Raw genomic sequence first — 14,796 nt, 5'->3', positions numbered from 1 at the left:
TAATAATGTGAAAATGATTGACCCTAGAATAGGCCAACCTTTCAACTGTACATTCCATTTGATGCCTTTAAATCGCAATCGATTTTGTATTCAGAATACAATGGTATGGAAATAATTACTCTTTAGTGCAAAATGAAATGTGCTAATAATCTGTCAAAGCAACATTCTTTTCCCCACTTGTTTTTTTCAAAACATGTTTCCAGCTTGAACACCAAAAGACAACTGAAAGAATATAACTTGGTATATGGTCAAAAGGTTAGAGTTTTCTCTTATAACTTTTGATTAGGCTTAAGTTTTAAAAAAACATATTTCAATTACTGCCGCGCTTACCTTACACTATATACGTTTAAGATCCTAGAGAATCGGGCCATTCGAGCACACCACCAGTTATTTATTGTACATGACCTGTTCACAGAAAACTAGAACCAGTTTTATTTAGATTAAATGAGAGCAAAGATAAAACAAGCACAAATAGAAAATTATTAGACATTATTTATAATACTGCTCCATATACAAGTTTTTAAAGAATTTTGTTTATTAATATCAATTAGACATATCAATAATTATTCGAATCACTATGGGATTCCAATGATAGAGATTACATGATAATTCGTAGAAATTCCCCCAGAGGAATGTTCACAAGATGCATGTGTACGGAAGCTTCGGGTAAGATTATACAAAAAGACGAATGTAAGACCATGGGACTGCCCGCCTCCTGCCAGCAAAAAATTTCAGCAATATTTCAGACAAAACCTATAAAACATTGAAAATATATTTGTTAAGAGAATATTGGGGTAATAGCTTACATTAGAGACATATTTTATGAGTATGAATCACATAGGTGCAACTTTTCGCTGGCTCAAGCCCCCAACAATATTTCATGAAATTTTGATAGCATTAAATAGGTATGTATTGAAATGTTGAACTGGAGTCCCACCAATATCTTTGATAACTTTGTCTATGGTGTGAAAAATTCCCATTCTCTAACATTACAATAATCTCATAGACATGAACCAAAATGGAAAACAAACACATTTATAATGTACTTATGAATATTATTTGAATTGTATCCTGAAATTTGAATGGGTACTTTATTTATACTATAGGGTAGTTCATAGAAGTTACATATAAAATTCAATCTTCTCTACTCGTATCCTCACAGAATGGGTTTTAATCGATATTCAAATGTACTTATTTTATTGTAAATTATAAAATAGTCTGTAATTGTATAAATAGACTACAAACAAATAAACCGCTTTGAAAAACATTGTGTAAAATTCAAATTATTATTTTTTTAGTTTTGCTTCGGGACTTCTGTTTGGACTTCTCATAAGGTTTTACAAAATAAATAAAATCTGATTTTTTCAACATGAAGCTCAAGACGAGCACCCACTGGTATAAAACATTTCCAACACCCCTGTTTCAGTACAATTGTAAAATGTAAAAACCTAGATTATTTCAACGTAGTAAGGGCATATACATGATATGAGGGATATTCAAACCCAGCAATGTTTCTTTCATGATAACCCCAGTGGTGTATTTACAGGGAGGCTTAGCGGGCTATAGCTCAGGGCGACAAATTTGGGGAATGGGTGGCCAAGAAAATTAGAATAGGATAAGGGCACGGTCATGCTGGAAATGAGTGTGGCTCCTGCTTTATCCGCAAAGCATCTAGTCTCCATTTAGAAGGCTTCGGCACTTAGCTATAGCGTCATTGATAGTCGGGGGACGTGATTTGCAGATCCAATTTCTTTGGGGAAATATCAAGGATATGAAGTCTTAAGAAGAAAATAAGTAGGCCATTTGGCAATTAGAGAAGCAATCACGTTATTTCGAAACTAGGTGTTCCTAGTTCTATAAATATCTGATACATCTAACTATTCATGAAAATAATTCATTTCCTACGAGCATCGAGAGCCGAACGTCTCGGGTCTCAAATTTCTTCAGATCTAGAACTTTCGTTTTTGATAGCTTCCGAAGATTCTTGTAAGCTCTATGTAGTTTTTCATTGTTCCACAAGGACTTGGATTTGCTTTGATAATCAGTTATAACAAAGAAAATCACTTTGCTTGCCCAGTATACTATCTTGACAGTTCACTTCAACTCAGTCAAACCTACACGGAATTAATTACCTACAAGCTTATGGTCGAGTATCAACTGACGGTGTTTTCCTCGTGTATTATGAAATTTATTCCAAAATTAATCATACGGTTAGTTATGGAACACATATTATTTTGATAATACAATTTCAAGTGTATTATAAATGGAAGCCCTAACCAGTACTACGAAATTTATTTCAGGTAGATTGTTTGTTGGATGCAGTAGCTGCCTCTTTCCTTGTTTGGAGGTTTTACGGTCAAAATTCAGCATATTCGAATGACAAGGAAAAAATGTAAGTTTAAAATTTGTTTTTTACGTAAAATTCTAAAAATTCGTTCTATACAAGTTTTTTGAATACTTTTAAAAAGTTAATATCTGATTAAAGGTTACACAATGCTAAACTTTCAAAATTTCAATGAAAGTATTTGTACACCAAAGTTTCAAAAGTCGTGAGATAGTTGGCTAATGTTGTGCTGAACTTTTTTCATAGCGAAGTTTAGCAACTTGACATCCTGGGAAAAGTGTTAAGCCCGGTTGACACTCACTGCGCTACGCGACATCGCAGCGCGCAAAAAACGGATAGCGGTTCAAAACGGAGCAGAAGAGGGTAGAACTTCAAACCGAGCTAGATTTGAGTGGTCGAGCAGCTTTCCATGTAGAGCGAGCACTAGTACAGTACCAGACAGCGATGCGCGTCGGAAGACGAAAACTCCGTCCAAACAGAATGCACAAGAATTAGCCTATTTCTTTCATGTACCGACTCTCTGTGGAGCTCGCTCCAACGAGTGCGGGGATACGCAATTCACTATTCAAAAACCTGTTTTCCGCTATGCAGCGGGTGTCGACTCCAGGATACGCAAATTCCATGAAAGGCTTTCAAGTGATAACCATACAGCTATACATAGCGATCCCTAGTCGAGGACGGGTTTTAGGCCTGGATTACACAAGCTAGTAAGTAGTACGAAAGCATGGCACTTTCGAGCACATATGCAGCCAATGAACTTATTGGTAACATTTGCTCGAATGCCAACCAGCAAGCTCGAAAGTGGCATGCTTTCGTGCTACTCAGTAGCTTGTGTATCCCCAGGCCTAATAAGACCAGATTTTATGCCATGGCATTACAAAGCCAACACCAACTTGCGCAGTCCTTGACAACTTACTTCCATGGCGTCTGTACCGTATGCGAATCCTACGCCAGCTTGCACCAACTGGAATTTTCCACTTATTTGATCTAGCTACGTTTCATCAGACAAATTAATGTGCTCATGAGCTCAAGAGAGACGCTGCTTTCAATAGCGTGCATTCTGAACGTTTTTCTGCCATTTCCCATCAATGCCGAATTTTGCCGCACTGACCTCCATATGTACGTCCCTCGTTGAATATGGGTGTTACTTGACGCAATATTGGTCATCTGTCAGTACTAATGATTTTGGGCAGACGTTGCTGGTCATATAGTGGGAGGTAATATTTTCAGTAGAATGTCTTTAGACTTTTGACACTGTGGATCGGGGAATGTTGAAATGACCGAGCAACCTCAAAAAACGGAGAGAGAGTTTCCTATTCTCTATCATTTCACGTTGGAACGCTAGTCTTCCACTGGAAGCTACTACTCTCGACGACAAGTTACGTGTATGCGTATGGCAGGACGCACGTTGGACTCATACGCGTCACGGTCGTATTGCTTGTCGTATCAGTTCAGTGTGTATCCTGCCCTAGACTACTATAGTAGTCTTGCGCACACACGCGTTTTGTTATCGCTCGTAGCAGCTTCTAGTTGATGACGAGCTTTATAATTCTCGTCATGTAGCCAAGATCACGTTAGAGCGCGTTTCCCAGGAGTACGTGCAATTGAAAGCACTGCCTATTTATACACATTTCCTGCGATGTTGGCACCACGTCAAAATTTTTGTACTATTATCCCATAATATTTGGTACTTGAGTGTATTTTTTAGAGTAATAAAAATGTTCTTTTTGACATACGTTCCTTTAATATTTCAGCACTTGCATTTCCCTTGGAGTTTTATTCTGCATGGCGTCCATTGGAATCATCAGTAAAGCGGTTTATGACTTGATTGGGCAGCATGCACCACAAAAGGCAAGTGAACATAGCTCCCAGTTTTTCATGATTTATTTTTGGATACACGTATTTATCCAATCAAATGCAGTCGGGTGTCGAAAGTGTTTCGAATCTTTCTTTCAAACCGAGCACAACTCAGGTCTACCGCCATGGGCAATTTACTACCTAATGAGTTGTGCCGGAAGTGCGAGTGTGTGTACCTAACAGTCTGAGTGCATGTCTAGTATTGTCTGATTTTTCAGTGCTGCCATATATATTTCATAAGTGAAGTGTAATGATTGAATATATGTACTGTTTGTAGGCTTGTTGCTGTCTGTGGCGAGACTTTTTAACGGGGAGATCGGCTCGCATTTTCACCTTGAAGTTGGGAACCACAGGACACCAACTTCAGCCGACCACCACTGTGGCGACGATGGGGCTCGAACCCGAATCCGTTACTATGACCACTCGACCACCACAGCGGTAGTGTTTAAAACCTGTGGGTGCTCGTAGCTTTAGTTTCATATAGGAAATTTTGATTTCTGAATCAATTCTGGAGTTCTCGGTCTCATGCCGCAAATTACTCGGGGGTGCTCGAGCACCCACAGCACCCCTGGCTCCGACGCAACTACATACACTACGGTAGTACGTTTCATTCCTTTCCCCTTTAAGTTTTGGAAAACTCTATAGAGCAAAGTTTATAATTAAACTGGCACTACTCCGACCTATGTAGCGCCCGTTGTGGCGGACGCATTTCATTGAAACTTGGTAAATACGCTATTTGGACCATTGAAAAAAAGATAACTGAGATAAAAAGCGCCACTTTTTCAAAATTCAACTATTTTTTTTATTGAATCTTTCCCCTATTTTTCATACATCCTATATACCAAGTTTCATCAGAATGATCGCTACATACGTCTGAGTAGTGCCAGTTTATTTATAACCATCCTTGTACAATAGAAAGAGATCATATATACGTCCAATACCCCAACAAATGTGGTACTGTAATTATATTTGCCTGTGACGGTAGGGAAGAATGGCAGCTCAGTAGTTAGTGCACTACCATTCGGTTTGACAAGTTCAGAGCAGTGCCGTCGTAATGCATGAGCACACCAATACACGGTCCAGAAGCCTCGGATTCAGGGCCGTCTTAAGAGCATCATGGGGCCCCCGGGCCAAGTGGTTTTTCTGAGGCCCTACCTGGTAAATTCTATAAATTTCAACCCGATTCAGAGGGACTTTCAAGTAAATGAAATCTGGTCAAAATTTTCGAAAGCAAAGCATGTATATTATTTACTATACCAACTCCGGTCATATCACCGTACAGAAATTCACTACCGAGCGAGTTGGGTTGGAAAGAAACGGTGATCTAAAACTCGGGAACGCCTACTTTTGCCATCGTCACGCCGCCAAGCACCTTGCGTATAGGTGTTAGAGCAAGCGAATAGGGCCAGTTTCGAGTAAAGTCGTACGTAAGGCACCTATAAAGGGGAACGGACTCGTCCTACATCCTTGAACGAAAAAAATGGTTTGCCGCTCCAAGTAATGTCTGATTGCTGAATAAAGAGAGCAGGATTGGCTGTAGAGATATTTAAATCACACTTTTGCAAAAAAGCCGGTGGATGAGTCAGTGTCTTGTATTTCAAGGAATTCTACTCGTAGGCATTATCTATTCAACCGATTCATGAGACACTGGTTTTTGCTAAGGTGACTATATACCCTAGTGACGGTGTTTCTCAAAATGTGTGTCGCAGCTCCTAGGGGTGTTGCGGAGAGCTGAAGATAATTTGTATGTCTATTTATGCTTCGGAGTGGTTATTTTGTAAGTCAAAATATACATTATAAACTATTCTGGGAAGCCGCGGATGACAAAAGTTGGAGAACTACTTGCATAAATACTCAACCCATGGCCCACGGAGTCATCTGACGTTACCCGTGATCTCAAACCTAATTTTGCAAAATAAACCAAGTGGCACATTCTCAGATCACTTAAGTGACTCTCGACACAGTTACAAGCAACTCGTGCGACCTTCGGCACATTTCTAGATGACATGAGGGACTCACTGCACATTTGCAGATCACTGAAGTGACCCGTCGTGCAATTCCACATAACTTAAACGGCCCACGGCACTGTTCCAGATCACTCAAGTGGCCCGCGACACTTTTTCACACTAATTAAGTAGACCACACTTTCCAAAAGGTTCAGCACACTTGTCCTAGCGTCTGCCTTCGCTAAACTGGAGAAACCAGTTTTCTCTTCAAAGTAAAGTCTATTTGTTAAATAAAAACAGCATACAGAACAGCTATTGGCTGTGTAGCGATAAGTGACGTCACAGTGCACAATATAAGCGGATTATGAGTTCGCCTGAGTTTTCAATTTCTATAGTTTTTCCATTTTGGTTTGATCATTTGATCATTTCTGTCGCACCACGGTCATTTTCTGCACACGAGGGCTAATTAGACCGGGACCTACAATTTATCGCCGATTCCGAACGGCAGGCTTGTTTTTTTATACTCATCGAGAGGTTGGTGCGCTAACCTCTCGATGGGGGAACTCCCTGCGGTAGCAATATTTTGCTGCGGTCAAGTCGCCGTTTTTTTGTTGTACCATTTTGGGACAGCCGGAATGAGAGAGATATTTTGTTGCACGTTTTTCCTGAAACTATGGGTCGTAGTGGAATGGTTCTTTGATACTTTCGTATTTTATGATGACTTGTTCTCTAGAGTTCACACGTGGTCTTTACGAGCCGCCCAGTATATTTTATATTTTCATTTATACGAGAATTAAAATATCAGTTTGTCGAAGATAGTTGCTTGAAAATTTATTTTTGAATAGAAAATCGTTTAAAAATTCATTTTTGAAGATGATTGCCAATTATATTCATGCATCATTTTTTGAAGCAATCAGTAATTTATTTTCTGATTTTAGTTGATGTTCGTTTTTATATTGGCCGGAGTTGGAGGAGTAATGAATTTCTTCTTGGGGATCGGCAAATATACTTTAGGCAGAAGAATGAGCAGCCCTTGTTTAATCCTTGAAGGTAATTATTCAATTCTTCAGCTCTACAAGAGGTACTCACTTTCTTCTCTTGAAATTTATGCTTTTCAAGTTATTTTACAATTTTTTATGGCTAATCAAGTGTTTTTTAACCGGTGTTCGTCGAGATATAGCTGCATGAGAAAGTGTAATTAATAGAAAGAATAACAAGGCTTCATAGAACATATAAATTACTTCAAGAGTTTCCTAGAATATGGATATTATTTCAAGGATTCTCTAGAGAACCAGGGATAAATTGATAGATTCCTAAAACATAGGTTTCCAACGTTTAAATCACTCAAAATCCTTGATAGTTACGAGACTGTTCCACGGGAACCAAACACCCATAAATACTTCTCTAATATACTTTACTGGATTCTCCCAATGCACATTATACAGTTTCCGATGCCATGGAACTACGCAGCAACAATTAGAAACCTATGGCCTAGTGTACTACTACGTTCAAAAAGTTAAGAGACTTTTTATTACGGAAGAATAAATCCAGATAGAACCTTTTTATTTGGTATCTCCTTCGAAGCAACCATCCTGGGCAATTACGTATTTTGCCATTGATCATACAAGGAATTAAATACGGATTTCTAGCCTTTCTTGTCGCTCTCTCCAATACCTTCGTCGCTGCTCGCCGCACTTCGAAACCTGAAAATCGTTGCCCCATAAGCAAATTCTTTATCCGAAGCAAAAGGAAAAAGTCACATGAAGCATGATCGGGGTGGAAGGGGGGGGGGGAAATAAGCTGGTTGTAGAATTGGAATGTGATGTTTTCACAGGTAAATCTGACAACAGAAGGGACCTGTGTGCCGGCGCATTGTCGTGATGAAGCACCCACGACATGGCCTTCCAAATCTCTGGTCGCGTGCGTCTCATCGAATCATGCAGACGTTTAAGGACTCGCAAGTCCCTCCTGGTGTCAGATTACCTGTCAAAACGTACCATTCCGTTACTTCCACAATCAGCTTATTCCCTTGATCCTGCTCCACGTTGCTTTTTTCCTTTTTCCTCTGATTAAGAATTCGCTTAAGGGGGCGACGATTCTCGGATTCCGAAGAAGTGCACCGAGCAGCGACGAAAAAACTGAAGTATGTGACAAAAAAAGGCTTGCGATCCGCATTTACATCTTTGTATGAACAAAAGCAAAAATGCATAATTGCACAGGGTAGTTACTTCGAAGGAAACATCAAATAAAAAGGTTCTATCTGTACTCATCTTTCGTAATAAAATAAGTCTCGGAACTTTTTGAATGTAGTAGTATAGATATTATTTCACGAGTTCCAGAAGGACACAAAGGTTGAGAAACACCGAGTTGACCCGCACGTATTCGTGCTTTACGAGCAATTTTTCGGTTGATTTTATCTCTATTAATTCTATTCCATGTTCATCGACTATGAAAGAATTCTTATTTAATTCTACAATGAATTTTGTAATGTTAAGAGTTCTTTATTATTCCAATTGTTCTATTTCTGTTTTTTCTCCAGCTGTGAATACACTATTGAGTTCATTCCTTGCCTTGACGCTAGCGATAAGTGATAGCCTGTATTTCTATCACCCATCGGTTTGGACTATCGATCCTATCACGAGCATCGTCGTCTCGTTGATTTTGTTTGCATGCGGTGTAAGGTGAGATTCTTTAAAATGTTTGCTTTGTTCATGTGTTTAATTAGGCTGACCATATTTCTTCGAGAGAAATACGGGAAATTGGGATTCCAAATACGGGACATAACCAATTATCACCAAAAATGACGCCAAAACTAAACAAAGTTGCCAAATATTAGTGAAATTACGGAAAAATCACAATGGTGGGTAATGAAGCATTACTGCAAATTAAAATGGATTAAAATTAATTCCACGAAAAAAAAAACGTTCACCAAGACAAATGTGGAAGATTAAATTCTTATTTATAGTTGTAGTCATCACAATATAATTTATGAGTTGAAAAATAATTTCAATCTTTGACTTCAATAAAGAACAAAAATTCAAGTAGGCTTCGTGTAAAAAACGGTAAAAACCGGGACACTTTTGTCAAAAAGTCGGGACGGCCAGAAAAACAAAAAATACCAGGACTGTCCCGGGAAATATGGGACGTATGGTCGCCCTAAGTTTGATAAGAATGCTGAGCAAATGTCACACGCTGTATCAATTTTCTTAACCACTTTACGATCAAAGGACGCAATATTGAGTCCAAACGCCAGTGGAATGAGTTCAAACAAGTTCTCTTTTCTTTCCTCTCTCCTGACCATCCCGAAGCTTTGTTGCGACCCTACAATTTTTCTTCTTGGTTTTTTGTATACCCTGATTGTGAATTTTTTCCTTCACATATGATGTATCTATCTTATGTGAGTAAAAGAGAACAGGTAGGGTGAGGGTGAAAAGAAATATAACTTTGTACCTACATTCTTTTAGCACCTTATCTTTTTATACTGTGTCTTACTCTTTTATATTTGTGTTGTTTTTCTTCCCCTTTTCTAACGTGCGGTTAGGTTAGGACAAGGCTATTTGTGCTGTAATTATTGCCGATTCGTCAAATAGAGAGCATACGAATTTCTTGCCAATTCGCTTGTAAGCAAAGAGGTTAAGAAACTCCATGTTAATACACTTGATAAGGAATAGCTATCCAGTAACGCGTTACGGCCAACTCTTGTCTTGAAAATGACAATCCGTGGATTCTAGGAGAAATTTGCCAGTGATATTGCTTTCAAACCATCAGCTGCAGTTGTCTATAATTCAGGCAGAATTTCTGGTCTCGGGGTGATATGCATGCATTCCTTTCTTCAGTGTCGAAGACTTGCTCAATAGGATTACCGTCCAGATCTCTTGGTGACTAATTCATTAGGGAAATCCGCGGAATGCCCCTAGAATAAGGGCATGACTTAGCTGAAACCGAGAAGAGCATTATTCTTACTGATCCACTTCACGTCCATTAGGAATTCATGACAAACATGAATGAATGCTGTAGGTCATGGGCCAGCAACTCTGTAAAGCTAAGGCCACGTTCATGTCCAGCTTGGTCCAACAGTCATTCCCAAATATTTGCTTCCTATGTTTGCCTTCCCATGCTGCAATGAAGCACCAGCGGCTGGCTATACACTGGCTCAATGTTCCTTGGTGAATATTAGCTTCCAGAACACACTCCGTGTTGTTGACTGCTAGAATACTTTGACCAATATGTGGCCAGACAGATGGGAAGATCGGGAAGGAAGGCGGCTGTTTTGACTCTTATGGTATAGTAGCTGGAATTTCCTGATTGCTCTCTTCGTCTAGACTTCCAATACTTTCCAACATTTGACGATCATTGCCAGTGGTGGAGCGGCCACACTACTCGTCTATGACCAACCTTGAAACGTATCGGGCCAAGCTGAACGCAAGTGTGACCTCGGCTTTGAGAGTTATTCGAACATGTGCACAAAGTTTCAAATACTGCCAAGAGTAAATGCCCCAAACCCTGGGGCATGCCCTGTCAGGGGTCTACTCTGACAGGGCAACAAGCAAGACGTTGACCTTCGCGCCCCAAAAGCCATCATTGAAATGTGTATTGCGTGAGAAATCTACTGACTGTTCGACTGCCGCTCCTCATTCAGCTAGGCGGTTGTCTGAGATATGTCTGAAATCGATGCCAACATACGATGCGGCTGAGCTGTCTCCAATCACTCACTAATCGTCCTTCAGTTTTCTCACTCTTTTTTTTTTTCCTATCCGTGTATTCTCGCCATGTTCTGGACACCGTCGAACGCGTGAAGTACAATAATTTTGGATATTGAATGGCAAATGCATCGGACACATATCATTTGGCCCCGATTTAAGATGTCTAAATATTCTAAAAGGGCAAATTCACGGTACTCGCTGAACATTACGACAGCAGCAACCCTCCGCATGAGTAGACCCGAGTGATTTTCTCTGAAACCTGCATACACATGCTTATCCCTATTCCCGTGAAACTTCGATGTCTTCATTCTAGCTAGGAACAAATTTACCCTTGACAGTTGATAAAAATTCAAATAACCACTGTGTTTAAAATAAAATAAAAAAAAATTCAAAATTTGAACTTGGCAAAACAAACAAGACTGTTGCATTCATGACTAAATCATGTTTTACTGCATCAAATCAACTCGGGTAATCCGTTGAATGTTTTGAAGTAATATTACGTCGGAGTTGCATGGAAGAAATACAAAACACCATTCTTTTGCTGCTGCTATTATACCGAGTGTATGACAACAAGAGCCCGGATTATATACATGCACTAAAAAGGTTTCAAAATATGCACTAAAAATGCCAGAATATAAATTTAAAGTGCTAAAATATGCATTAAAAAAACCCAAAATATACACACAAAAATCCTGAAAAACTTAAAAATTTCGAAATGTGTACGAAAATGAGAAAATATACATTAAAAAAATCCCCATGCAAAAAAAAGCATGTTATTAAAATACATATTTTATATTTCTTAGGCCGGCATTACACTATAAAAGTTTTAGAAAATTTCTTTTATAAAACTTGAAAAATTCAACCAATAAGAGCGTATCGGTTACATTCGACTTATTGGTTTTTTCTTTTCAAGTTTTGTAAAAGATCTTTCATCAAACTTTAATAATGTAATTCCGTCCCCTTAGTGTATATTCATTTACATAAAAAATCCCCACATATGTATCTACTGCCATATGCACAAATAACTTCTACATATTTTATATTTGCTTATATCACAATATCATATTTATTCGAAATATTTTTAAAAAAGTGATTGAGCTTAAATAACCCTTCAAAAATATGCACTTATTCTGAAAATTCTTTGATTATATGCATTAATGCTAAAAAAAGGTCAAAATATGCAAATGCATATAATCCGGGTTCTAGTTAAACGAAGTAACCCTATGAATCTTTTGTGGGAGTGTGAATAAAAACCAAGTTTTTCCCTTGGAAACCTTTTTAGTTCATGCTGATAAGTAATCTCGATCTCTTAGATGTTCGTAAGTAATCTTGTGCATGCAAGCTAAAAAATAATCTAACATGAATCTTCTTTCCCCCCTTCTTGTAATCGTGGATTTCAATTCTGGTGAATCTCTCCACGGGGAAAGAAAAAAAAATGCATTTCATTGAAAAACTAGGAGCGAGTAAATAAGCATTGAAAGGGTTGAGGCAAATAAGCATACCGTTAACTGGGGTAACTTTAGGACAAGTATTGCACAATTATTTTGAATATGATGGTATTCGTACTGTGATTGTTAATATAATTTTTGTGGAAAAAACATAGCCAGAACCCTCAGCTTGCTTACCATGCCCGATTATTTGAAATTAATTTATATACGTCCTGACTCACCGACTCATCATCGGCGAGCCAAAACCACTGAAGTTATGAATATGAAATTTGGTCAGTAGTTTCATTCCATAAAGTAAAGACCCACTAAGAAAGTGTTTTTCGAAATTATACCCCCCCCCCCAAGGAGGTCCAAAGGTTATACAGAGAAACCGCTAGAGCCAATATTTATAAAATTTTCAGTTTTATTTTATGACGTAAAGACCCTTTAAAAGGGGGAGGTTTGAAATTTGGCCCGCAAAGTGGTCATGAGGGGGCTCAAAGGTTGTATGGGGCAATCATCGCTGAACCCAAACAGCTGGAAGCTATAAATATGAAATTTGGTCAGTATTATATTTTATAATACAGAGACTCGCCAAGACGGGATTCCTAGAAATGCAACAACCAAGGGGGTCATGAGGGATTCAAATTTTATTGCAAAGAATCATCACCAAGCAATTTTCAGATTACCAAATCCACGCGAGCAAAGCCGCGGGTAACGGCTAGTTGTGAAATAAATAGGGAGAACTGTCTTGTATTCAAGTCACTCCGTAATGCGGGGTAACTTTAGGGCAAGCCTTTTTTTCCCCCACTCTGAAAGCCATATTAGTACTCCTGTCTGATTGCTACCCGGTAATACTAGCCTGTCAAAATTCTACAGGAGGAGTTTTACAATTAAAAATGGTAATTTCTTTCGATTGTATCTTAAAACAATCATTTGGGTTTTAGTTTTTTCAAAGTAAAATATTTTTTTGAAGTTTAAAAACTAGAATTATGTAAAAAATGAAACAAACCTGAAAAAAAATAAGTCAAGTTTTAAGCTACTTTCTCTTGAAATGCAGATGATGGGAAATTGTAAAAGATTAGAAATTCTTCACTTATTTACAACGTTCTATAGAAACATAGAAATAGGTGAAAATTGTACAAATTAAGATTGAATGAAACCTATTTCTTCATGTCGACTAAAACAAATCCCACATAATTTTTTGGGTGTAGGAATTTCTTTTATCAGGGGTGGGCTTAAGAGCGAGGGTTCAAAGGGTGCGGTGCACCCACGGCCGTCTTAAGAGCATCATGGGCCCCCGGGCAAAGTGATTTTTCTGAGGCCCTTACATGGCAAATTCTCGAAAATTTCAATGGGTTCTGATTTTTGTGAGGCCCCTCTTCTCTTGAGGCCCCCGGGCCGGGCCCGGGTAGGCCCATGCGTTTAGACGGCACTGGGTGCACCCGGGCGGCACCGTAGACTTTAGTTCTCCAAAATTTAACACAGTAAAAATTCACGTGACATCACGCTTTTGAGTCATGCCTCGGCAAAGGGAACGTTGAGAAAATGAACAGGGCCTCTGACCGTAATACCAGAAACAAGAATGTAAACTATCGAGGCGGCTCGAGACAAAATCTGTACCCGTGTCGGACTTATATTTTGTGCTTCCTGCCTATTCCCCCCATAGCTCATACATCCTGCGTCAGGGCCCATGGCTCTTTCGCGGGACTCGCCAGACTTTCCATGGGTCCCCTTCTACAGAAAAAAAGAAAAAACTCCAAGTTGGAGCCCTGTCAGCCCTCCCTCACAACTTATCCAAACAATTCCTAGCAAAAAAATAACCTAGTTATATGTCATCATTAGAGGATAGGTGACGATGCCTTACAAAAATAAGTGCTATTTCAAGGATTAAGTTATCTGGCATTATTAATAACGGTAAAATAATTGTGAACAAAAAAAATATATACACACACACTTCAAAAGCGGGACGTATGGTCACGCACATTTTCACAGTAATCAATGATGTGAAGCTTTCTTCTGAAAGAAAAAATCTGGTATACCTCGAGAATCCCCTTCGCTGAAGCCTACTCCGGCCATGGCAGGGTTGTCTTAATGCATGGGCCCACCCGGGCCTCAAGAGAAGAGCTCTCACAAAAATGAAAACCGGTTGAAATTTTCGAGAATTTTCCAGGTAGGGCCTCAGAAAAATCACTTTGCCTGGGCCCCCCCCCCCATGATGCTCTTAAGACTGCCCCGGCCACCAGGCTCGCACCCAGGCGGCAGATAAGCTCGAGCCGTCTTTTATCAAATTCGTAGCAGGGTATCAAAGTTTGTCCTCTTCGTTTAGCCATTTCCAATATCTTCCAGCCTTCTCCATACAATTATCTTCAAATTCCGAGTCAGACATTTATTTCTCCTGGGTAGAATCTTCCACCGAATTTTACATTTCTAAACTAAACAAAATTTTGACAGCTATGTCTTACTGACTGACGTTATGCCAAATGTAATATATTTACATTTTATTAAGTAAAAAATAC

The 14,796-nt window shown here is 39.0% G+C and overlaps 1 protein-coding gene across 5 annotated transcripts in view; it reads left to right on the top strand.

The window, feature by feature from the left end:
• Window positions 1-14,796, top strand: part of LOC149074179 (transmembrane protein 163a-like) — a 58,558-nt gene that overhangs the window by 36,597 nt on the left and 7,165 nt on the right. For all 5 annotated transcript variants that reach the window (XM_089246700.1, XM_089246702.1, XM_089246701.1 and 2 more), the window contains 4 exons: window positions 2,301-2,392; window positions 4,099-4,195; window positions 7,086-7,197; window positions 8,687-8,828. In XM_089246700.1, coding sequence (XP_089102826.1) covers window positions 2,301-2,392; window positions 4,099-4,195; window positions 7,086-7,197; window positions 8,687-8,828 — 443 coding nt within the window. The remainder of the gene's footprint in view (window positions 1-2,300; window positions 2,393-4,098; window positions 4,196-7,085; window positions 7,198-8,686; window positions 8,829-14,796) is intronic.

The sequence above is a fragment of the Pholcus phalangioides genome, unplaced genomic scaffold (genome assembly GCF_987345545.1).
Source record: "Pholcus phalangioides strain wild (caught in Gottingen) unplaced genomic scaffold, Ppha-v1.0 ptg000017l_1, whole genome shotgun sequence".
In the NCBI taxonomy this organism is placed as follows: Eukaryota; Metazoa; Arthropoda; class Arachnida; order Araneae; family Pholcidae; genus Pholcus; species Pholcus phalangioides.
The sequence above is the reverse complement of the archived record's forward strand: the minus strand, read 5'-3'. Positions and strand labels throughout refer to the sequence as shown.